This window comes from Argiope bruennichi, chromosome X2 (assembly GCF_947563725.1).
Source record: "Argiope bruennichi chromosome X2, qqArgBrue1.1, whole genome shotgun sequence".
NCBI classification, from domain to species: domain Eukaryota; kingdom Metazoa; phylum Arthropoda; class Arachnida; order Araneae; family Araneidae; genus Argiope; species Argiope bruennichi.
In genome coordinates this window covers 112,892,394-112,918,349 of record NC_079163.1, presented here as the reverse complement: position 1 = coordinate 112,918,349, position 25,956 = coordinate 112,892,394, and the positions used below count along the sequence as shown (strand labels likewise).

The 25,956-nt window shown below is 28.8% G+C and overlaps 1 protein-coding gene across 1 annotated transcript in view; it reads right to left on the bottom strand.

Annotated features, from left to right (window-relative positions):
* Window positions 1-5,459: 5,459 nt before the first annotated feature.
* Window positions 5,460-25,956, bottom strand: part of LOC129960416 (neuropeptide F receptor-like) — a 32,375-nt gene continuing 11,878 nt past the window's right edge. Inside the window, exon 2 of the mRNA XM_056073839.1 lies at window positions 5,460-7,474. Within this exon, the coding sequence (XP_055929814.1) occupies window positions 6,332-7,474 (1,143 nt within the window). The 3' untranslated portion in view covers window positions 5,460-6,331. The remainder of the gene's footprint in view (window positions 7,475-25,956) is intronic.

The following is a 25,956-nucleotide window of genomic DNA, read 5'->3' as shown; positions in this document are numbered from 1 at the left end:
GCAATCAGTAAGGAATTTTTGATTTTTTTTCATGTGATATAAAAAGTTGTTTATGCTAGATGAATGTAAACAGTCGGTCCAAAAAAAGTATCCGTACGTTGTTTATTAGTCCGAAACTAATTAACGCACAATAAAACTGTAAATGCCTATCGTAGTGGAAATCTATTTACTATAAGAAGCATTTTTTTCCTGCAAGGGTTCGTCTTCATATTTAGATTTATACAAAATCAATTTTTCAAATAACACCCAATTTTGAATACATATCCAAATTTTTCAAATTAAAATAGTTCGAATGTATATAACATTTTGTAATTGAGTAAATGTTTAATGAGTCGATTGAAATTTTCAATTCTTAATGTTAAAGGAGAGTTCATACATTTCAAATCATGCCTTTTCACTATATTTCAAGATTTAATTATTTTTTGACAACAATTCTTATTTCGTATAAAAATACTCAATGAAAAAGACAATTTTGTCTTTTTGAAAATGTGATAGCATGTATTTTTTATTAAACTTCTATTAAGTTGAAACATATTGATGTCAATCAAAGGTGTGAGACCTTAAACACCATTTCAAATTTCATTCGCTTCTGTCAAATTGTTTTTAAAATTTGTCTCAATAACCAAAAACTTGAAGAACAGCTTTCTTTGGGGAGCATTTCTCTTTTACAAAAGGACTTTCCTGCCGAAATAAAAAAAAAAAATCTTTAAAATGGAACGTGAAAATAAAGAACGTCTTTTAACGTAGCTTTAGATTAAGAAATACTCTATTTAAATATTTGTGAAGGGGAAGAGAAAAATGGATTCATGTAACAGATTCTACTCACATTTCAAAAAAAAAAATTGTTTGGGTTACAGTTGTAGAAATGATTTATCGGGTCTTGAATTAATGAAAAAGAATAAAAGAAAAATTGTGTAAAAAGTTTGCCTAACATTAATATTAAATGTTAATATAATTAAATGTATGATTGAATGAAGCATTATTGAATAAAATAAAAATAGCAACTCCTTATGTGTGGATGAAACAGTGTCACTAAACTTTGACAAAATATATTTTTTAAAATTAAAACAAAAGTTTAAAAATTTCTCGTTAAATTTATTGTTGTACTCTTTCCAGTAAAAAGATATTTATCTGTTAAAAATGATTTCAAATATAGTTTGATAGAAACTTGAATATATAAATAAACAATATTATTATGTTTGTTTTTATTATAATGTTATATTTCAGGTAACTTCCGTCTTTTTATTTTTTCATTGATCCGAAGGCTTATTTTATTAATATTAATTGCTAAACTTATCCAGAATTCTATATTATTTTATTTAAATATTTATTTTTCGCAACTAAATATGCAAATAAAAGCATGTATTTCGATTTCTTATTTGGCCATGTTTTATAATGAATTTTGGAAAGGGGGGAAAAAACCCTCTAATTTTTCTTAGAGCAAAGTTAAAGATTATTAATTATTCATTTACTGGGTCATATTATATTTCACTTTACAGGTCCTGTAAAATAATAATTTTTATGGTTATGCCTGTTTGTCTATTCCCTTATAATATATTGTAATTATTAAATGCTTTTATTTGTAAGGAAACCATTAACTAATAATAAAGTTTTCAGTTTTCAAGAATTTTAGTCCTTTAGTAATTTTTTTATTATATAAAATTAAAAACAAGATAAAAACCTATATATTTTCAAAAAGTTGCAAAAAATTAAAATTATTAATGTGTTGATTACGTTTTTAATTGAAGTGAATCACTTTTTTTTTAATTGAAGTGAATCTAAATTGACCTGTTATTAAAAGAGGCCTCATAATTTGCCGTGCCTGGGATAAAAAAACTCTTAATTCGCAGCTGTATATGGATATTATTATAGTATAAGGAAATGGATAGAATGCCCAATAAAGCTCTAAAAATTAACAATAACAATCAAATGACGCCTAGTACAAGCATAATTGAATCTTCTTATTGTAGTTCGATCACACAATCATAACTCATATTGAGAATTGTGGGAAGTTATAATGTATTAACAACTGTCATTGATATTCAAATGTCAATTTAATTAATGTTTACTTGATAAAATAAAGTTCTAAGACGGAAAAAATATTTGGCGCAATTTTATTTATTATTTTTATTTATTATGTATTTTTATTAAACTTCTCATAAATTAAAAATTTGTAATGATGAAAATTTGTAATCGATTTTTCACTCGCTTCTTGGTGTACAAGAGAGGTGGAATTTTCTATTGTGTATTTCTAATGATAATAAAATATTTCAATGCTTTTAGAACTTAATTATCATTTAATAGACTAATTATAGTTAAAATTTGATTTTAGATAAAAAAAACATCATATGGTTGTAAATTTAATTTAAAATGATCACATGATTTCATAATAAATAAAAAAAAAAAACCTCTTTAAATGAGTTTTGAGCCTCTAGTCCAAAGCATCGTAACGTTTTGATGTTTGAGACTTGATTCGTCTATCTTCACTATGTTTTAAAATTTTCTCTCAATTATACAACAATGCTATAATGTGCACACAGAATTGAATTTAATATCGTCGCAACGCACGTGAGTATAATTTCAGTTATTAAAACATTGAAAAATGTTGCAAAAGATACTTGAAACTCATTTTTAAAATTATTAACATTAGAGAAAAAAAATTATTTGGAAACAAAATTGACATGGCTAAGAAGCTCATTAAAAATATTTTTTTAAAAGGGGGATTAAAAATAGCTTTTATGGAAAAAAAGATATGCTTTGGAGTTATTGAATGAAAATATTAAATCTTGATTAATTTTTAATTCAAAACGTAATTAAAATTTTGTAAAACAGTTTATTTAATGAGCATTTTCTCTCCAAGATCTAATTACGAATCAAACATTGTAACTTTAGTTCGAATGGTTCTGCTTTATAGAACTTTTTCCACGATTTTTGCATTTTGCATGACAGGTTTAACGGATAGATGCCAGCCTATAAACATCATTTTGTTAAAAAAAATAATGAAATATATTAATGATTAAAAAGAATAAAATTGTTTTTAAACAAACATACGGAATGTGAAAATAAAAATCCCACAACCGTGATGTGATAAAGACAATACAATCAGGAAATTCAGACATAATAAATAGAATATCGAAGCTTTTTTTAAAATTTAAAATATATTATGGCCGTATTTAAAAGTTTCCAATTGATTTAAAATATTTGTCATTCCTTTATGCTTTTGCGATTTTTGTTTTAACCCCCGGATTTTTAATAAAAGTATTTTCTGCTATTTAATATATGATGTTTGAATTTTTTATGATAATTTGTTTTACTCCATGCTCTAAAGCACATACTTGCAAGATAAGGAGTTCTTAAGATTACTAATAGACTCTGCGATATCATTTTCACTCGACGTCACATTGGCTATACACGTTGTACACATAAATATATGCTTTTTTGCTGAGTCTGCTCTAATCTGTAGAGATGCATTTACTGCCTCACATATTTTAACAGATCGTGAAGCCTTCACGATATAGTAGTTGAATTCATTTCACTCGAACAGTTTTAATTTATTATTTTTTATTAGGAAAAAATCCACTTTTTAATCTCCGTGTACTTGAAGGACATACTTGTTTTTTCCATAATATTTAGTTTTTTTTTTCTGCTCTGATTTTTTTAATATTTGTGTAACACTGATGTCAATTTATTTTTCTTACTGCTTTTACTAAGTTAGTTATAAGTACATTTAGATCTAATGCACATTATTAGTTTTTGGTACAGCTTATTTCATCATCAAACATCAAAACATAAGAGTTTTCAGAGTTGTATTTGCTAGAGTTTTCAATTTAGTTTCATAATTATTTCTAATTCATATTCATGGTAATGAGAGCTTCAACTAAGTTTTTAATGCTCTAGATTTGAATTATAAATTTTTTTATTAGTGTAAGTATAATAAGTGTTCCTTTCATTAACATAATAAACTTTAACAAAACTTTTTAAACTACGAAGCATTTATTTAAACATATAATTTCATTTAACAATACAGTAAGCAAAAACTCAATAAATATCAGTAGATCTCTTGGGACTTACAGAAATTATATTATTTAGATCGAATAATTTTTTTAAATATATAAATTTAGTAATATTGAATCTTAATTTTAACGCTATACAGTATATACATTATATTCAGCAGCCACATTTTCTTAGACATTCAGCTCTAAAAATTATTACACACTAAATACTATTTTATCTTTTTTTTTTGTTCTAACTATAAGCACATTAATTTTTTTCTACTATATGCACATAAATAAGTTTTTTACTACTACAAATACATTAATTCATTTTGTTCCACTATCAGCAAATAAATATATTTTTTACTACTATATGCATATAAATAAGTTTTTTACTACTACAAATACATTAATTGCAAATAAATATATTTTTTACTACTATATGCACATCAATTCATCTTCTACTATATACACATCAGTTCATCTCGTTCTACTATATGCACATCAGTTCATCTCGTCCTACTATATGCACATCAGTTCATCTCGTCCTACTATATGCACATCAGTTCATCTCGTCCTACTATATGCACATCAGTTCATCTCGTCCTACTATATGCACATCAGTTCATCTTGTCATACTATAAACACATATTTTTAGCGCATAAACTCCTGCTTTGCTGTTAAACTGTTTACTTTATCTCTAATGTTTTTTTAGAAATATTTCCGTCATCATTTCATATTAGTTTCAGAAGATCCCAAAACAGTTCTGTTGTTATTTCACTGATGTAAAGTTTTGCATATATAACAGATGATTCTTTATACTACTTTCTTAACTGGAAAAAAACACACAAAGTAATTGGAATAACAAAACTGAAAAGGAGATCAGGGATGTTGAGAAAACGGATCTAATACCAAACTTTGTAGTAGATTACTTTAAAAATTTCGTATTATTACTTTTTTATGAGTTTGTACTTGAAGCAAATGCAGACGGAGCAGTTGAGCTTGCGTTATAAAGTTTTATGTATATGACAGGTAAAATATGCATTTATGTATATACTTTAAATTACTTTCTTAACCGGAAAAAAAAACCCACACAAATAAGTTGGAATTCACAGAACTGAAATGAAAACTAGTAATTTTGAGAAAGCAAATCCATCACCAACTTCAACAGTTCGAGTCAATACTGTTTGCGAGTTAGTACTTGTTTCAAGTACAGTGCGAACAGCTCAAAAATTCTGAAGTTTTAGAATAGATTGGCACTGATTGTGTTCGCTGCTTGTGATTGCTGCTCTCCAGAATAACATAAATAAATGACATTTTCTAAATATCTACTGAAACATTAGAAACCCAAGATCAGTTTGGCTATCATCCTTGACAATGAAATAAAAATCATTGTCGTTATGCCCATTGTTGATGCAGATACACGAAATTAGCGATGAAACTATTAATTTATATCTGCATAAGTCTCGAAAAATGAATGCCAAACAAAACTGACCCTAGCCAGTATATAGGGTCAGTTTTGCTATATTTTTAATGTCATCCATTTTGTATGAAATGAATGCTCATTCTTATCAATGAATTTCTTGACAGGAAGTGCTTACTTTCAGCCACTACTTCAAATTACCTGTTTAATCAAGTTCTAGAAAATCAAGTTTATGAAGTCTCTATTTCGAGAACTACTGATTAACCTTTCCGCTGTACAGTTTAAAAGTAAAGTTCCCATAAGTCTATAGTAAGAGTATTAAATTCTGTTTTGTACTTTATTTGGCTAAATGATTTTGATGGATGGCCTTTCTGTAATAACGAACTTCATGAAGTTCATGTCGAAGAGTTGAGAACAATCAATCGATGTTATTGAGCTACAAGGAATCCATTTCTTGCATGATTACGAAAGGATTTCTTTTGAAACATTCAAATTTTCTCTTCATTCTTGTGACACTAAACAAAAATCTACTTTTTGAACCTTTAAAAGTCATTTGAGCAATCGATACCTCGAAAATAAAGGAATTAGGGAGGAAACAAAGAATTTTTATCTTAAATTTTTAATCTTTTACAAAAATAGTTTTTTTTCTTCTGTCTTACTAATAAAGTATCTATTCTGATAGTTTACTATTCTTGCTCTTTCCTGTCATCAAAAAACGACAGGTTTGCCTTGATATTTTAAATTTAACAGGTATTTTAAATTAGAATCTGCCGTAAAAAATTTTCAAGTTGTACTGTAAAATATAATTTAATTTTCCATGCAAATAATTTAGTCAAATAATCAATTTTTTTAAAAATATTTAATGCCATGTAAAAATTTTAATCTGCATGGCATCTCATTGTATGGATTTATTACTTCACACTCTCGTATCAGCTACATCCTTTACAGCTCTAGTGCAAGGAGTTGGATCCTGTCTGTTAAAAATAATATCGCTTATTTTATCTTTGACTGATATAATTTCTCTTCTAATATTCGAGTTGAACCAGCCGTATAAAATCGGATTTGTAGTTGTAGATGTCATGGCAATAATGTGACACACAAGAAATGCCGTGTATAAGTTTTCGCCACTCATGCAATTTGGATAGAAATCTGCAATTAAATTAAATATATTCCATGGCATCCAGGTTGCGCTGAAAACGGCTGATATCATCATCAAAACAAAAGTTGCTCTGCGATTTCTTTGTCTTTCTTTATGTATCCTTTCTTTATTGGGGCTTGCAGAAGTTTTGTTATATCGGTTTGTTGCATAATTCAGATGAAGTTCAATTCTGAAGTGTGTAATTAACAAAACAAGTGTAGGTATGAGGAATTGGACCAAGACGATGACAACTGTGTACAGACCTTTTGCATTATGCCATGGCCATTCTTCAAGGCATTTTTCGTAAACATATATATCGGGCAATCCTACGTTCCTTACGGTTTGAGCGTAAGGTATAGGACTTGATATAATAAATGAAATCACCCATACTGCGATAATGGTTATGACAACTTCCTTATTTTTCTCCCGTTTTCCAGATGGAAATGTGTTCAAAACAGTTTTGTGTCTGTCTATAGCGATAGCACTGACAGTAGCAGAAGACAGGAACACAGTAGCTGCTTGTACAAAAGGTACAAGCTTGCAAAGGGTCATCCCTAAAATCCATCTTTTTCTAATCAATGACATTAAAGAGAATGGCATACAGAAAACACAGAGTATCAAGTCAGAAATGCTTAAATTTATAACATAGGCATAACGCGTGGTACAGAATTTTGTTTTGGTCACTATGATACCAGACACTATCAAATTACTGATGATTCCACTGATTATGAGCAGCGAATAAACGAAGATAATTATGATCTCAGCAGGTTTACTAAACATACTGTCGGTAGAAATATGCCGTTCTATTTCTTTTACTGCATCATCCAAACTGAAATTCAGCCTCGGTAGGAGGGAAATGTTCTTAGCGAAGTATAACAACTCTTCTAAGGAAGTTGACGACATGTCTGGCAGCAGAAGCTCCTGAAAAGAATAATCCATTATTAAATTGATTGATAAAGTTTTCAAAATTATTTCTAGTAATAAATTGCAGTTTTCATAAACAATGCAGTTTCAGGGTTATTGGATTGGCTTGATGGGCATTATTTTTGAAGCAACATGTGACACAGACATGTCCCTCCCCTTACTATCACAAACTGGTTGGTAGTTTTTCAGTTGATAAATGATGGTAAGGAAAGCAATGGTCAGTGGCATGTAATGGGGTGGGACAGGAGGATAACTGTCCTGGGCGCCATTAGCAGGAAAAATCGAGGAATCTTATGACTGTATGTAAGAGAAAAGTAAGGTTTTGTAACCTCTTATTTTCCGAATTCTTAAAAATTCAAGCAGTTTTAATCAAGAGAGCGGAAATAGAGTTACAGTTCATTTTGTGATCTGGGAATTAATTCAAGATCTTTTCTCAAAACAAATAGAATAAGACTAGAATAGGATTGACTTTGTTAAAGAAATTTGATCGTCAAAGTGCCATGTGTGAAAAGGATAACTCATTTAGATCCTGCTCAAAGATTTGATCTCAGTGGGGAGGAGGGGGGGAGAAAATAGGTATATTTAACATCAGAATTTTTAGAAATTTAATGATATTGTGGATTAACTGCGCAGGATATTTCTTGGGTTTCATCATATACATGATAAAATATTAGAGCCTCTATATTCATGACGACTCTAATTTGATAGCGGCATAATCTGAAATTCGTGTCAAATAATTAGGAATAAAATATTTCTATTTTCAAAAGTAAAATAAATCATAAAAATAAATGCCTTTTCTTATTAGGCAAAATGTAAAATGATTCCAAGTTATTAATATTTAAAAGTTTTGTAGATAAAAGAAATGATACACAAAATTTTTTTTACAATAATTCGTATTTGTGGAATTTTGTAATGGTTTTAGTAATTTTTTATGCACTTTAAAATTAAGGGGGAGATTAAGGAAATGCATGTTTATTATATATATTTTTTCAGTCATGAAGTTTTCAATCAAATAATTGTTTAAGCATCTTATTTAAACCCTTTTTAAGTGGTTAAAATAATACATAAAATTTTCAGAGCAACTTTGGTAAAATTTCATGAGAAACTTCCGAATGATTTTATTAAATTTATTCTGCAAATACTTTTACAAGTCCTTATGATGCGATATAGATGAAAGGGTAAAACTTCTATTTAATGTCCATTGTACAGTTATCTCTAATATTAAAAGCGAATACGTGTGTTTGATCCTATGAGTGTTATAAGCATATTATAATTTATATTTCAGAATTAGATCTAGCATGAGATTTATTTTGCATGTGGATGAGTAATTTAGATGGTTATATGACCTTATTTTATTTTCTGTATATATTTATTTTTGTATTGCTTAAGATGGTAATTTCGTTTATTTTCAGGCTAAAAACATCTACAGAAACTAATTTATCAACCAAATTGTGGTTTATAATTTACTTAAATATGGCTACAAGTTAAGTAATGCGCAATTGCTTTTAATTTAATGTAAATGCATTCTTGACCAAAAGAATAATCTTAATTGAATCTCATATTTTTAAGAAAGTCATTGTCTTGAACACTTTTAATATTTAGCTGTAAGGTCTAAAATCATTCACTTCATTTACTGCAAAACAACTGATAAATTTCCTTTTGTTTATACATGAAAATTAAATTCAAATGGTAAATGCACTTTTTTTGTACGCTGTTTATTTTTATTTTCCCCCTTTTCTTGATTGTTTGCGGTAACTGATATTTTTAGCATGACAAAACTGAAATATCTTCAATACTTAAATTGAAATTGGCTGATATTATGAAATTACTGCAACTAATTTAATGTTCTCTGAAATCTGATATTGTTCTGATATTGATAGTTGTTCTATATATTATTTAGATTTAATTGCTGTTTTAAACTTGGAGCTCCCTAGTCTAAGATTTCAAAGATGGGAAAAGGCGAATTGCACTTCAAAAAAAAGGTGGGTGGGTTGATGTATTTTTATATTTCCCCAAGCGACACTTCATTCAGGTACACTTATCAGCCGATGTACTGATAATAATTAGTAAGACACCCAGGAAGTAATGTGTAATGCCTGAAAAATGATTATTGTGAGGAATTTGTAATAATGTACGATGTTAATCCTTCGCTGTCTTTTCACATTAAGCTGTAAAACGTTGCATAAATAAATTTGCGTTTCGTATTGGTGTTCACTCCCTCCAAGGCTGGTAACTGGGGGTTCTATACTATGTTCCCTGCTCGTCGTCATGCCCCTGACCTCACTTTCTCTTTTGTACTTAGATCGAGACAAGTGAAAATGAGTGGTTCAGGAACATTGTGTTGTGCTCTCCAAGATCAAATGCTTCAACCATACAAGGATTCTCAAAGTTCTAGACAGACTTTGATTATTTAAGTAGATAATCTACAGAAAATCTTTCCGGTTTATTTTGTAAAAGTAAAAAAAAGAATGATATTTTACTGCGAAATCAAATATTATTTTACTGCCAACCATATGCTTGAATCGCTGCAATTATCTGTATATAATTTATCAGATTGAAGATAAAATTTCTTTTTTTAAATGAATAAAGTTGCAATGTGGCATTTATAATTCAAGTGATGATCTGAATGATTGTTTTGTACGGTATTCTAATTTAATTTTTGAAAAACGGAAGTATCCTATAACGTTAATTAGTGTGTTGTTGTGGGTTAAATATGTGTGTCAAATTTCAGAGCAAGTCAAATGAACTAATCGACACACATGTTTGCTTCATTTAGGAAAAATTTATCTTAAATAAGCTTTTTAAAATGGAAGTAAATGAAAAATTCTTAAATAAAATTAAATCAAGAAACAAAAAACACCTGGAAATTAAATATTTAAAAGACACAAAGTAAAAAAAAAATGGTAAAACAGGTTTGCATTTAATTACAAAATTGACACAAAACAATTAAAAAAGCACTTATCAACAGAAAATTCAAATTTTGTTATTTTTCTTCTCCAGCCCTTAAGCTGCTCAATTTTTATTACTATTACCATTATAGTCAATATACATAAACAAGAGCTTGGAGATTTCTGTCCTTGAAACGGGAAAACTTGCAAATTCTGGAGGCTACTAATTTGAAAAGTGAGATGAACTCTACTTAATTAACGAAGAGCTATTAGTTAGCATTATTAGATGGGAAATTAATATCCTCTGAGGACGAAAAATGGTCTTTAAGATGGGGGAGTAGCTTCACTACTGTAAGCATGATATTTTGTCTTGAATTTTTAAACTTCAGATACTGATTCTGAATACGATCGGGTTAAACAATCTACAGGTTCGAGTCGTTTCCAAAAAGCTTTTTCTTTCATATTTTTTGGTTGTTGCAAAGAAAATAATAAAAATAAACCTGATCTCAAATTTTTTCATCAAAATTTAATGTGTGATTGAGTTTCATATTGAATTTATATTACTACAATAGTGCGCAATCCGTAATTATCGAAGAAGTTAATTTGATCCATTAAATTGCCTAAAGATAAGAAGTTTTAGCACTTTATCGTGTTAATGTGCATTTAAATGTATTTTAAATCGTTAACATCCAACATTTGGTAAATAGTAATGTTAATAAATATGTAACATATTTCAATAGTTATCGGCACTTTTTAATTATCTGCTGCTTATTACAGCAAATAAATTACTAAATAAATGTTATGTTTTCATGGTTGGCATAACATTTTACTTACTGCCTGTTGAATATTATAAGAAATTACTTGCAATTTACGAAATTACTTACAATTTAAGGAAATAAGGGACAGCGTATTTTTCAGCTAGTGGTATCTATCACGACTGATTTTTTTTGTATCATAATACTGTTGAACCGGATTATTACTGTATTCATTTATCTGCATAAAGACTTGTTTGTGTTGAAACAAATGTATTTTTTTCCAGCAATGAGTGAATAGTAGGTAATATACAAATTATTCAGGTAATCTGATGATTAACTAGGTAATATTATAAATGAAACAATTATCTGCACTTTAACGGCTAAAAATGGGGCCGCGGTGGCCTGGTGGTAAGGTCTCTGCTTCGGAACCGGAGGGTTTCAGGTTCTTGACCCGATTCCACCGAAGAACCGTCGTGTAAGGGGGGGGGGTCTGTTGCACGTTAAATCCGTCATGACGAAACGTCCTCCCGCTGGTGTGGTGTGAAGAGGGGGTGCCAGCTCAGATGTCGTCCTCGTCATCTGACCGCAGTTCAATATTACGTCCGTCCCAAAATAACCCTACTGTTGCTCAAACGGGACGTTAATATAACCAAACCAAATTAACGGCTAAGACTTGTTTATCTGGACCATAAATTCAGGACTATTTCGTTGGATGTAAACATATATCGAATAGTTTTCCCCAGAATGGTCAACTTTATAATCCTTAATTTTTATATCGTAATAATTTTTTTAAAAAATTTGAACTGTCTCTTGCTATAATTAAAGCATTATTTTCTTTCATTTTGATTCGCAATAAACAAATCTAGGTTCGTGAGATCTTTTTTCGACTATAAAGGCATAACAAGTGAATGAAAAATTATGCCAGCCTATTTTTAGGACGTATTATTAAGCATCATAACAAAAAATATTACCATTCTTAACCCTTTAAAGGGACATTTTTTTCTAGTCATATTATGTTAAAATATTTTTAGGCTTGAAATTAGAATAAGAAAAGGGATTCATTTAGCTTATTAGATACATTTAATTTGATTAATTAATTTGGTTAATTAATAATTAAGTAACAAACCAAGACGCATCATTTTGTCTGAGATAAAGAACTGAAGCATCTAAGTTTGACTTACTAAAAAAAATCTGTCAGAACTTAGGCCAACCTACATAATTTCATACAAAGATTGATAAATTTGGTGGGAAGCATACTTCCCACGGCCTTAGAAAGGGTTAAAATAGGCAATGCATTCACAAATGCTACAATCATATAAATTATACAAAATAAGTTTGGCCACATGGGCCCATTGCTGCGTACGACTTTTAATGTTCTCAGTCTCAAATAGCAGCATTAACTGGTGCAGTCGTAACATGAAGATGTCTCAAGACATGAAAGTGCGATGGTACTGAGAAGCCGTGTTAGAGGTGGAAAACAAGTGCCTTACCCTAAAATCGGTTGAATTCAAGTCAGTTAAAATCAGAAATCAGAGCCTGGAATCCTGTTTCAATGGAAATGAAAACGCAGCAATTCTAATCACAGCACACGATAGCTAAGATCTTCTACAAGAGTTAATGGTTAATCAGTCCCTCTGCATGGCGCAAATGAATATTTATTAGCTAATGTATTAGAATAGGGAAAATAGAATAACTTTCATCTTGTTAATCTAAAGGGAATGTTGCGATTACTATTACCTTTGCAAATATAAGATAGCTTCTAGAAAACTGATGGGTTTGAAAAAATCTTAATTTGTGCGTTTTCCATCACGTTTCTTTCCATTTTAGTAGCTTGTAGAATATCCTTTGGAAATTAAAATGGTTAAGTTTTTCTAATCTAGAGAAAGATCTATTATTAAAACTCAGAAAATATTGCCAACATTTTTAATAATTTTATTTTTATAATTTTAATAATGTTTAAGCATTTCTAATAACTGCTATTAGTTTTAATAATTTTCAAAGATTAAACTTTTTAGAATTATTTTTAATAACTTGGTTTTTAACATTTTTAATAATTTCAACATCTTATTTTTGAATGTTTTTAATAATTTTAACATCTTTAATTCTCTTTAAAATACAATAAAAAAAAGTTTTACAAACATGTTTTTAAAATTTTTTTTATAAGTCAATGTTTTTCATGTCATTCAGTCTTCTAGTAGTCATCCTGTATTTATGGAATAATAACTCTCGCAAATATTTATTTTATAATTAAATTTCCATTTAATCTGAACTTTGATAAAATGAATGGGTAAAGTATTCAGGAAAAATGCATACATTATAAATGTATTTGCTTTACACTTCGTCCGTCATGTTAAATTTTCATGCTTACATGTATATATGTAACTAAAGCCGTAAATCAAATAACGTATTGAGATCTATAGTTTCAAAGTCTGAATCAAAATTAGAATAGTGAAGTACAAGCAGAATTTAGCTTTTTAATAAGGAACAATGTATGGATCATCCAGTGAAATCGCAAATTTTTTCATATATATTTAAATATGCTAGAAACCCATATCAGTTAACGATTATATATTTTATGACTTCACAAGGAAATCAGACTAAATATTTCTAGAACGAGCTCAATAAACTTTTTAATATTAATTTTTCTAACAGAATTATAACTTTACTGTTCGAACTTTGCATGATTCTCTAATTTATACTCTCTCGTATAAATCCTTCTTAAAACAGAATATTAATCGTGTGTTTGTTAGCTTTAGTTTTATGTATAATGTTTAGATTCTTCTCAAGAAAAAGCGAGTCCTCTGTAAAAGTTAGAGCAGTGACTCTCAACTAAGGATGGGGCTTAATTCATGTAATAGGAAATTAGTATGTTAACTTTTGTAAAAGACTAACACATTTATGAGTATCTGTTATGGGGGAAAAAAAAAACCCAAATGAAAACATTTCTGTATAAGGATGTTGCGCAGTTTAGTATCCCCTCCCCCCTCTTTAACGAGTTGAAAACTGACTTTTGATCTCAGATAGGCGAGTGCATTTGCAGAGAAGGGGAAAAGGGCGAAACGGAGAGTAAGCCGCGGAAAGGTTTTTAATAATTACGACTATGTTAAGATATCTTAATTTGTCATAATAGATTCGTCCGAAATCCCGTAATGTTCAGCTTGTCTGCCTGCTCGTATGAGCTGGGAAAAATTATTTTTTAATAGTATGCTTTGCTTAAAGTGGCTTATGAGCTAATGTAGGATCTCACAACAGCTATAAACAATACATTTAAAGAGTCTAGATTATTATAATAAAAGTATGGATGCTAAATAGTACAAAGTAATCATAACTTAAAGAATTGTTTCTATTTTAATTTGTTTGTATTAAAGGGTTCCATAATTCTTCTTTCCTTGCATATAAGCCATTTATTTCTCATATAAAGGGCATAAAGAGACCATACAAACTTTCTTTTCTTACGAATTTCGATATTTAATCTATTTCTATGAAAATTACAATGAGCTAAAGCGTCTAAAAATAAAGGATACATTTAAAAAAAAACTTCATCATAATCTTTATATATATATATATATATATATATATATATATATATATATATATATATATATATATATATATATATAATATATATATATATATATATATATATATATATAATATAAAGATTATTTCATTGATGTCAAAACGTTGATTAGCCGTTTCATAATTGGAAATGTTATTCATACTTCAAAGGTAGATTATAATAAGTTTTAATTAAAAATTATGACCCAGTTTTTTATAAAAAAATGTTACAAAAACTACAATTTCTAAGTAATCAAATGCGATTAATATTAAATAAACTGTTTATTAACTTAGATTTATTAACATAAGTTTTTTTTTCGTTTGGGAGCTGTACATTCAAACTGAAAAAAAAAAATGGATGTAAAACCTGTAAAAATATTTTTAAAAATCTCATGAATGCTTCTTAAAAATTAATAAATAAAACCTTTGTATCTTAAAACAGAAGTAGTTTAAATTAAAGTCTGTAATAAAGATCAACAGACGAGAATGGAAAGAAGATATGTGGTGACGAGCGGCGGATTATCAAATAAGCAATGTAGGCAACTATCAAGGGGCTCGGCAAATTTGGATGGTCTAGAGAGTCGATTTTTTTTTTTGTGACGTTTTAAGGATTATCTAATTCATGCTTTCATCTGATTTTTAAGGATTATACATTCAAACATATTCATCTTAAAATTAAATATCATTTAAATGTAGGGACATTATGTTTTTTTCCATATTTTCAAGGTCGCTTATAGATTAGTATGGTTCGGGTTTTATTTATTTTATTTTTTGTATTTGGTTGACTGACTCATATATAAACAGCTCAGGTATACTTTGTGTTTGAGCATTTAAAATGTATTGAAAAGCTACAATATTTTTTAATAGGTTTGTTTAAAATTACTTGAGATTAATTTAATACTCGAGATATTGAAACCAAATCTCTTATAGATCACTCACAGTTAAGTTAGTTTTTATTTCAATTTTTCTTCATATTCACTACTTAAAAACTATTTATATAGATGTTAAAAAGGAATCAATAAAAAAATAACTGGTTTTTAGAACTTTGCAAGGAAAAAAGAGGGAGTCGGAAGGTACATTGCTTAAGGACTTCTAAAAAGCTTAATCCTTTCTTGGTAGTGATTGTACATGATAATACCAAAATAATTGTCTGTAAACGCTCATCCATCTCAGTTTAAAGAAAGGGTTTAGTCAGAAAATAGTTTGTTATTATAAAAATAGCCACCGAAGAAGCGAAAAGAAATTTTTCTTGGGTACACCAATTGAAAAAACGTTTCTTTCAAGAATTCAAAGACTCGCTGATTGCCTCTCGGAGTTATCACGAAGTGAACGAATGTGGTATAAGTGAAGGTACTAAATAAAATTACAGAAACATACCCAAAAAGCGAGTCAAGTTATACAACATTGTAAAATATTGTGCAATATAAGTCTTTGTTTTTAGTGGATTTTTTAATGCATTATTACAAGTGATGTTTCATTTATTTCCCAGAAAGGTTACGATCTGAAGTATGGATTTTGGGTAGCATAAAATTGATTCTGAATATTAAATTCAGTTTTGAAGTATATTCATAGACTGTGGTAGTTAAATTTTGGTTACTATACACAATTCCTTATGCATCTTCTGGAAAATTCCTACCAACAGAAAGCATACAAATGCATAAAATTTTAAAACTGTAAAGCGAGCGGAGTGATACTTCTAGATATTTTTTTCCGTAATTGAAACAAAATACTTCATTAAATATCAAAGGATTTTTTGGTCACAAATTATAATTTTGAATTAAGATGAATAAAATGCATAAGGGAGATTTTTTTTCCATCATTTTGTCATATTATTTTTCATGCTAATTATACCTGTTTAACCAGTTAACTGTTTTTGACGAATATACTCATCATTGAAAAAGTACAACATTTTGCATTATGACGAGTTTATTCTCTGACAATTATTTTATTTATGTAATAATTGCGCAATAATTATATTTATAAATAATAAATAATTATATATATAATACATATATATGTTTATGATAATTTATATACGCATTTTCCGAAGATGTCGAAATAGTAACTAGTTAAACCTTTTCTTAAAATCCATTCTTCTATTAGAAAGTTCAAACTAAATCCTTTCTGAAAGTACTTCAAAGTAGACAGAAACTCTAATTATAAAAGTCTGTATTCTTGTAAATAGTCTATACCCAGAAAACGTTAAGCATCTTTAAATAAATACCTTGTTGCAAGCCCAGCAACTAAGGAGATATTTAATTTTAAAGTATTTGAAAAATATTTCATATGTTGCTGCATCGAGAATCCACGAAAAGATGTTTGACCTTAGATGAAATTTGTGACACAAGTTTTAAGGTATAGCATTAGATGAAAAAATTAGCCCCAAGTAGTTTTTTTTAAACTTGATTTTAGTACAATACTAAATGTAGAATTATTTGTATTCGATAATCAAAAATATAAAATACTGTATTGTCATCGACAATAAGCAAATGTACGAAATTTCAAGCCTCTAACACATTGATTGCAAAACTCCATCTTTACAAACGTGTAATAAATCAGCGTTTAAAGATACAGAATAAATGCAGACCAGTTTATTAGATATAAATATTTTATGAAATAAAACTTGATACCAAATAAAAATAGTCCATAAAAGAATTTTCAGAATTTTTTAATGGATATTAATATTTTATTTCGACATTTAAATTTATAGAATTATTTAAATTATAGGGAAATATTTTCCTGAATGTAGTTTTATTAAAATCAGATGACCTGTCTACCAACTGCTGCGGTGACTTAGTAATAGTGACTTGAAATGGGAGTATTGTTGTGGATTCATCCCGAGTTTATTGAAAATCCGTCTTGTTGGTAGATTTTGAGCCCTTAGTTGACAGTCAAACAGTTTGATGCTATATTTTGTTATGGAAGTTCAGTGATTGAAACTGTAGCTTGGATGTCATCCTCGTCGCTTGGTCGATTCAAAACAACGTTCAAAATAACGTCTCTCTTAACGAGCTTAAAATTTTCACGGGATAGTGATTCCTTTACTCGCTAGCATAAAATTATTTTTATATTGATAATATTAGTGAAAGACTTGAAAGTATATAAAGTTTAACTAGGAAAAAGAAATGAATAAAAAAATATACAGCAGTTACTTTTCTTAACCTGCATTAAAGTAAGAATAAAAATACCGAACAGAAAATAACAGCATGTTGGGTATTTTTTTAGAAGATTAGTTGATCATTTTGATTTGGTAGTATTTGTATTGCTTAGATAAAAAATATTAATTAAAAATAGAGCGTGTTCTAAAATGAATCAAGGATTCGGTAAAATTAATGAAATAAAAACTGAAAATTTTTAAAAATAATAATTTTTTTTTACTCTAGTTTTTTTTTTAATTAAAGTAACAAAATGATTTAAATTTGAACTACAAAATCAAATGATTATTTTTTGGAAAAAATATTAAATATTTACCGGCATCTCCTCCATCTCTAATACTTGATTCCTTCGCTTACAATGATACACGCATTGGATTATTGGATTTTTAATTTAATTAAGTGAAAGTATTAATTAATTTAAAATGCAAAAAACAACTTGGAAATGTTTCAATATCTCAAATTCCCCTTATATTATAAGAATCAAAATAACAATAAACGTCCTAAATAAGATGCCATCTAATTTGGAAGTGAAATAAATGGGTCGGTCATGAGTCAGTCAATGTTCATTCTACAAAGCTTTTAATAAATTTAGACCAGAGGGCTTTGAATTCAAATTGCAACACGGACCAAATAAAGAATATTTAAACATGTAACCTCCTCCCCCCCCCCTAAAATTGCTTTTTTATAGAAAGGCTAAGTTTGTTTTTAAAAACAGAGTTTAGGTTGAAGGTAAAATTTCTAAACCTTTTTCCTACCGTTAGGCATCTCTTCTCTGCCTTGGAGGATATTTTCTTCGTAATGCGTACTTTCAAAACTGGTTCAATGTAAATGTCAGTAATCGACCTGAAAGGAGCTTTCTTTCCTTCAATTGGTGAAAATAATTGCTTGCATAGATATGTACTTCCAAACATGGAAGCAATTTCACATGACAATTTTCAAATGTTTTTCATACCTGGCAGATAAATTTGTAAAATCTAGTGAATTTGGGATGGATTTAAAGACGCTATTCGCTCCAAATTCACTGAATTTTGCCTTCAGATCTAAACAGCATTGGATCGTGATTACTTTTGTTTGCATATAGTTAGGTGCTGTTTCTATATGTATGAAGAAAATAGGAGAGAAAAAAAATTCTACCAGTAATGGAAAATTTAGGCTTGTCTGAAATTCATTTCTAAGGGTTAAAATTTTTTGGCGGGGTTTTGATACGATATAGTTTTCCCCAAACTTAAATAGTACATATCTAAGTGCCTTTACCGATATGTATATTACTTATCGGTAAGTATCTGTAAGTCCAGGTTCAATTTTAAACTGCTTTTTCTAGAGAATTTGCTTATTTGAATGTTTTGGTAAATTTTTTTTTGTAATTATCTATTCTTTTTCCTGTTTTAATTTAAAATTGAATAAGTATTTTGTTAAATTAATCATGAAGGATAATTCTTGCAATTATAATATTACCATCGATTATAACCATGATATTATGCATCGGTACTAATTTCAATAATTCCTAAAAAAACTTTTTTTTTTAATTCGCATCATCAGCATGAAGAAAGGCTGCGCGCTGATGACTCGATTTTCGGTCATTAAAAATTGAGCGAATTTTTGGTCTCTTTAACAACTGACATAATTTTTCTCCCAAGTCGTTGAATCGCTTAAGGAGGAACAGATGTACTTTGATAGTTAAAAAGAAACTAAACAGCTTTCTTAAGAAAGCAGAGAACTGTAACTGATTTTAAAAGGAAAATATTAAAAGGATTTCAATTTTCTATTTTTATTATCTTTGTACATAATTCTTCTTAATGTTTCCTTTTTAATACTTAATGGATGGGATTTTGAGTTCATTGAAAAAAGTTTATTTCGCAATAATGAGATTGTATCTTTTCTATCTTTGAAGGGAAACATTTGTTATAAAAAAAGTCATTTGAAAGATACTATGTTTACAAAGATACTAAGTTCATAAACATAATTGAATATATTTTATCCTTTAATGATATTATGCATCGGTACTAATTTCAATAATTTCTAAAAAGGCCTCGTTTAATTCGTATCACCAACATGAAGACAGACAGTTCTCTGAATTAAGTCCTTAATGTTTGTGCTCTCTTCACCGGCAACAGAGAAAGTTTCGAAAATATGTAAATGGTTTTGTTTTGATCTAATTACTTTAAATGGCCGGTCGGATCAATTATCCTATCCAAATACCATTACGGAAATGAAGAGATTATTCGAAAAGCTTTTACATTTCCAGAATCATTTCTGCAGCTATTATTAGACAATTTTTGCAGAAATTGCCTTTGGCAAAAAGTTTCGAGTGTAGCTATAAGCTTTCAAAAGATGCAGGCATGCACCGGCCTTCACATTTATGCGCATACTCCCATCTTTCTATTGATCTTATTATCCTCTTTAGACTTATTTCCTTTGCATCTATTAAGATTTGACTTCATAATGATATTTAATGGCACACTAATGGGAATTTTACACATCAAGCAGATTATTTTACATTTCACAGTAATAATATTCTAATCTCCTCTTTTCTTGGAAATACCGATGATCGTCAACAATTTTTTGTTCAATTCTACCAACTAGCTCCGATGCATGCTTTGAATACAAGGGTTTAAAAACCAAGCGCACTGTTTGCTTTCATTTCTGAGTTCAAGTGAGAAGGAATGGATGTTGTTAAAAATGGAGGGAATTTGATTTTAGACCCCTTGTGCGGAAGCATGAGAAATTAATTTCTCGAAACAGAAGAGTGCTAATGGTTGCTAGAAACAGATAACAACCAATATCATTTACGTTGTTTTAAACAGTTTATCTAAGTAATATACTCTGTAGAACGTTCTGTTTAATAAGTTCTGTCATCTGATTCTTAGATTATTGGCCATCAAACATTTTTTGGTTTAATCAAATTAGTACAAAATCAATTTCTCAGATGTACGAATAACGAGTCAACATAATCAGTCAAAATGATACATATTTGTTAAAAATCAACCACGAATAATTCGAAATGCTAATTTCCACAAGCCCTGTGTCTTGTTGAAATGAATCAAATTCATCATTTTCAGATTCTTCTTTCAGCATCATATTTTTTTCCTTTATCTCGACGTGAGTTTTGTTTTCTTCTCTACTTGATGTCAAACAGAATCAAACAACAGTTGTTAACAAGTAACTTTAATTCATGAAACTTAAGATGTGTGTACATCATGTACACATATTCTTTATACATACTGGTTGTTAATTTGAAATAAAAAGAAAGACCAGTATTCTGGGGGGGGGAGGGTGCTATCGCGTTCATAGATTTAATATTAATTACTGCCATATAAAATATTCCAAATCCATGGAAAATAAAAGTCTTCATTAATACAAAAGCCTGTTCCTAAATACTCTATTATAAAAATTATATTACATAAATGAGAACATTATCCTGTTTCCCAAGAAAAAATCCAAAAATGAAAATTTAATCTTTTTTATAACCGTTATATCATACAGATCAAAGAAATGTATAATGTAGAAACTTGCCTAGAAAATAACCGATTTTACTTAGAGCCGTTGTATTCTACAGACCAAATAAATACGTAGTAACTTACCTTCCAAATAATCAATATTACTTATAGTCGTTATACCCCCCACACCAAATAAATACATAACTTAGCAGCTTACCTTACAAATAACCAAAAAATAATAATTCGGAAAATTTTGAGAAGGCATTGGATCAGAGAGGGTGAAACGGTTTGAGCCGAAAAAAATTTTTTTGGCTGGTTATCCCCTTTTAAAATTTATCTTTGGATATCGTGAAACTTGTTATAGGAATTGCATAAAAATAATTTGTAAATAATGTAAATAAGGCTGTTTAGTCTAAAACTTCTAGCTGTGCGTTTTTGTAGTTGAAATCTTGCACTCGGTACGTTAAGATTTTTTTTTTTAAAAAAAAGGAATGATTAGTGCTGTTATGACGCATGCTTAGGAAATGCTTTAATTTAACTAGATTGTGCAAATTTTTTAGTATATCCGTGACAGCAACATTAATATCTCTCCTATCAGTGACTATTGGTATTTTATTTATTTTTGAGAAATCATCTCAACATGTTTTTTCATGTATGTCTATATATGAGAACTGGTTTCAATTCATTCATTAGTTTTTCGTTACAAATACCTCCAATCAAGAAAAGTTATTTTACAGTCATACTGAAATAAAAAAATAATAAAGATTGCATCATATGTAACAAGAAAATGCTGGATAAAATGTAATTGAAAGATAAATTCTGCAAATTGATTACCGGATGTCCTGTAGGTAATTCTTACGAATGTACTTCATCTCAAAATAATTTTGCAAACCCTGTACAAAAAATAACCCCGCAAAAATAATAAAAAATAACGAAATAATTTTAGGTAAAACTGAATTTTGTCTCTGGATTTTAAGATATGAATTCTCTTTCAGTACATTTTCTTTCCAAATTCGATTGCAACCGACAGTACCGATGCAATCTTTATACGCAATTTCGTATGCAATCTTTCTTATAAATTTTTTCACCGATTTTTTCCAAATGTTCTTGATAATTTGATTTCAATTAATGACAATATGTTATTTTATTGAATGGGAAGATATAAAATTTTCAGTTTTTTTTTTTTTTTTTTCGATTTTATCGCAAAGTACTTATTGATCAGTTTAAGCATTTTATTGTGACAGCGAACACTGGCATTAAAGTTAATGAAATGTTTTTAATTATTTGAACAAGTTGTAGATTAAACTAATGAGATAATGATAAATATAAAACAATTAAAAAAAATTCATTGAAAAGGGAAAGAAAAGTAGTTTTCCTTTTGAAAAAAAATCATAAAAGTAAAAGGAGTAATAAAAAAAGGAGCTAATAGAAATGCTCTAAGTCAATTGGAATTACAATTCTATTTACATATATATTTTAACTTTTAATGAATCCCCAGTGATAATTTAGATTCAATGATATTCATTGAATCTAAATTTCTTCATACTTTTGTTTATTTTTCGATAGATATCATCTAAAATTTTTTCTATGTTAATAAAAGCTTGCTTGAAAACTTTTGATTTTAATTACTTTCTACTGTTTTTAGATTTTAGTATAATTCTGAATAATGAGTATAAATATTACGGTAAAAGTATAAAAAATAGTTCTCAATTGTATAGTACTCTATAATGTTCTAAACCTTTGTTGACCTTTATGAAATGAGTATTTAAATTAATATATTAGTTAATATATTAATGAATGGTTGAGTTCTAAAATTATTAACATATTGCCATTCGAAACACATAAATACACATAATTTCTAAACATTGGTGCATAAAGATGAGGGCGTGAGATCGATTACTTTCCTTTTTTAATTTTTAGAAACTATTTGAAATGCATCAATTCATATCATATTTAGTGTTTTCTCTTTAATCCTAAAAGCACAAAAATATCGTTAAACGCCCGTAGTGCACCAAGAAATATTTGAATTTTAGATTGAACTCCTCATTTAACAGAATGCGATTTTCAAAAAGCAAACAAACCAGAACTGTAATTGTATTTATCTAAATTATTTAACTTCCCATTTGGAAGTATTTTCTTTGTTTCAAATTTGATATTATTAGGAAAAAATTAAAATGTAAACTTGGTATCATAATTCCCCCCCCCCTAATTTCAAGATACTTCTTGTTCCTTTTCTACTACATGTTTTCTCCCAAGCACATTATTATTCGCACCAAATATTGTGCTCATAACGAGATGTAACACTATGCAATATTCACGTTCAATATTGGTAATTATCTACGTGCTAATAAGTATACTTCAGCTTTTTAATTACTTTAATTTATAGAGGCCTGGTGGTAAGGCCTCGGAACAGGAGGGTTTCAGATTTGAAACCCGATTCCACCGAAGAACAGCCATGTAAACTTGTCTGGTGCCCGTTAATTCGTCGGGGCCAAATGTCCTACCACTGGTGTGGTGTGGAAGTTTGGAGAGGGTGTTCCACCAGCTCTGGTATCATCCTCGTCATCTGACCGTGGCTCAAAATTAAAAGGTCAGTCCCAAAATAGCCCTAGTGTTGCTTTAAAACGAAAAGTTAATATAACTAAACTACTTTGATTTATAACTTTTAAAGTGTTTTAATTATTCTGAAATGACCTTCACAATACATTTGTACAATTCTCTCTGCTCTCCATTTCATTATAAGTTTTTCAATGCTCAGTGGGAGCAATATCATCTCGTAGCAGTGTCATGAGATCACCAATAATGTTCGCATGATGTTAGAGACTGGAATGTTGCAGGCTCAAGATCCGATTCTACAAAATATTCGCCGTGTGCTCGGACATAGTGCACTTTAAATCTGCCGATGGCTAAACCTTTCCCCCGTGGTGTGGCGTTGAAATTTCGAGAAGGGCTACAGATTCTCTGACACGCATTTCATCTTCGTCATTTGATCGCTGTTCAAAATCATTAGAAATGCCCTGAATAAGCCCTTGTGTGCTTTAAAGAAACTGGGTAGATCTATTTAAACTGTATTCTCATTCGTTTCCCCTTTCATTATTACAACTATGCAAAGTATTGAGGAATTTAAATCTTTTTTTCCATTAAACTCGATTGTTCAAAGTGGTGCAGTTTTCCATCCTTTTCTCCCATCTCCCGAATGTAGAGAAAATGAAATATTGACACAAAGTCTGGTGTACTTTTCCTTTTTAGTTTTTCTTTCTAGCCAATTATCTGCTGACAAAGATAGATTCTATCCATGCTTTGTTCTTAATATGTATCGTTAATGTATTCAGTATAACAGCAGATATAATGTAGGAGACTTCCCTTGGAATTCGCGCCTTGAATAAAAAGTTCTAACTTAAATGACATTTAAACTATTTTCGTTTAAGCAAATAATTTTCGTTATTTGTGCATCAATGGGAAAATTGTAATATTTTGCATATTCATAAAATAAATCAGTGCTTGAAATTGATAAATATTTTCAGTTTGTGTAACGGGAATTTTTGATCTGATTCTATTATTTTAATCTAGAAGTCACTTATAAAAAAACTCACCGAATCTTTTTTTTAAAAAATAAACACAATTTTACGAAGTTTTAAATAATTGTTGTAATTAAAATTTTGAATAATTTAATTAACTACTATGCAGAAATTTGGTCATTTCAACGTATCAGATTTATTTAATCTCCTTAGTTCAAAATATCTAAAAGGCCATTTGTCCGTATATGGATTATAAATCTTTACTTATAATGAAGATGTGTGTGGGTGTTGGCGTTCTACGGATTACCTAAAGCTCTCAAACTTGGCTCATATATACTTTAGAAGAGGGAATGTGCCCTTCTGGGTAAGATTTTTGAAATTTTAATTAATTAACAATTAAGCGAAATGTTGGCGTTTTTCCGCCGTAATTTTTGAAAATATTCCCACACAAAAATAATTTTTACATCATCATAAAGTTCAAACATTTATCTTTTCAATGATTTCAGTTTTTTTTACATATAAATAAAATTTTTATTTTATTTATCAATTTTTTTAAAAAAATTTTTTTAACCATATTTTCCAACAATTTATTTCATACAGTATAAAATTTTTAACCTGCGCGAGCACATTACGTTTGCATTAGAAAAATTAGCTTTTATAAACGTGTTGGCAAAATCTCAAATTAAAAGATTAAGTTAATTCTTACTGCAAACTAAATATAGAAAAGTGTAATTTTCAGCAAGTGTCTATATGAACTGAAATATATATAAAACATGATATTTTCTAAGAAATTAAATGCAAGAAAATCTTTGACTTTTAAAAATATCTATATTACTAATACAGTTTTATTTAAAGAAAACATGGTTTTATATACACAGGTTTTATATCCACTCTATTCAGAGACCGACGCCTAATTTCCAAACCTTTAGTGATAGGTGCATACATTTAATAAAAAAAAGCTTTAAATGGAGTAAATAATTATATTTTATAAAATTTGAGTCAATAAATGTTCCAATGAATTACCAATTTTAAATTTTTATGTTGAGTCTCTTGTCTGTGAATTATATTTAATAAAATGTTCTTGAAACACTAATATTTTAAATTTAAAAAAATTCCGCTCTTTTGCGAGTAAAGCTGATTGAGTTATGAACATTTGAATATTTCCATT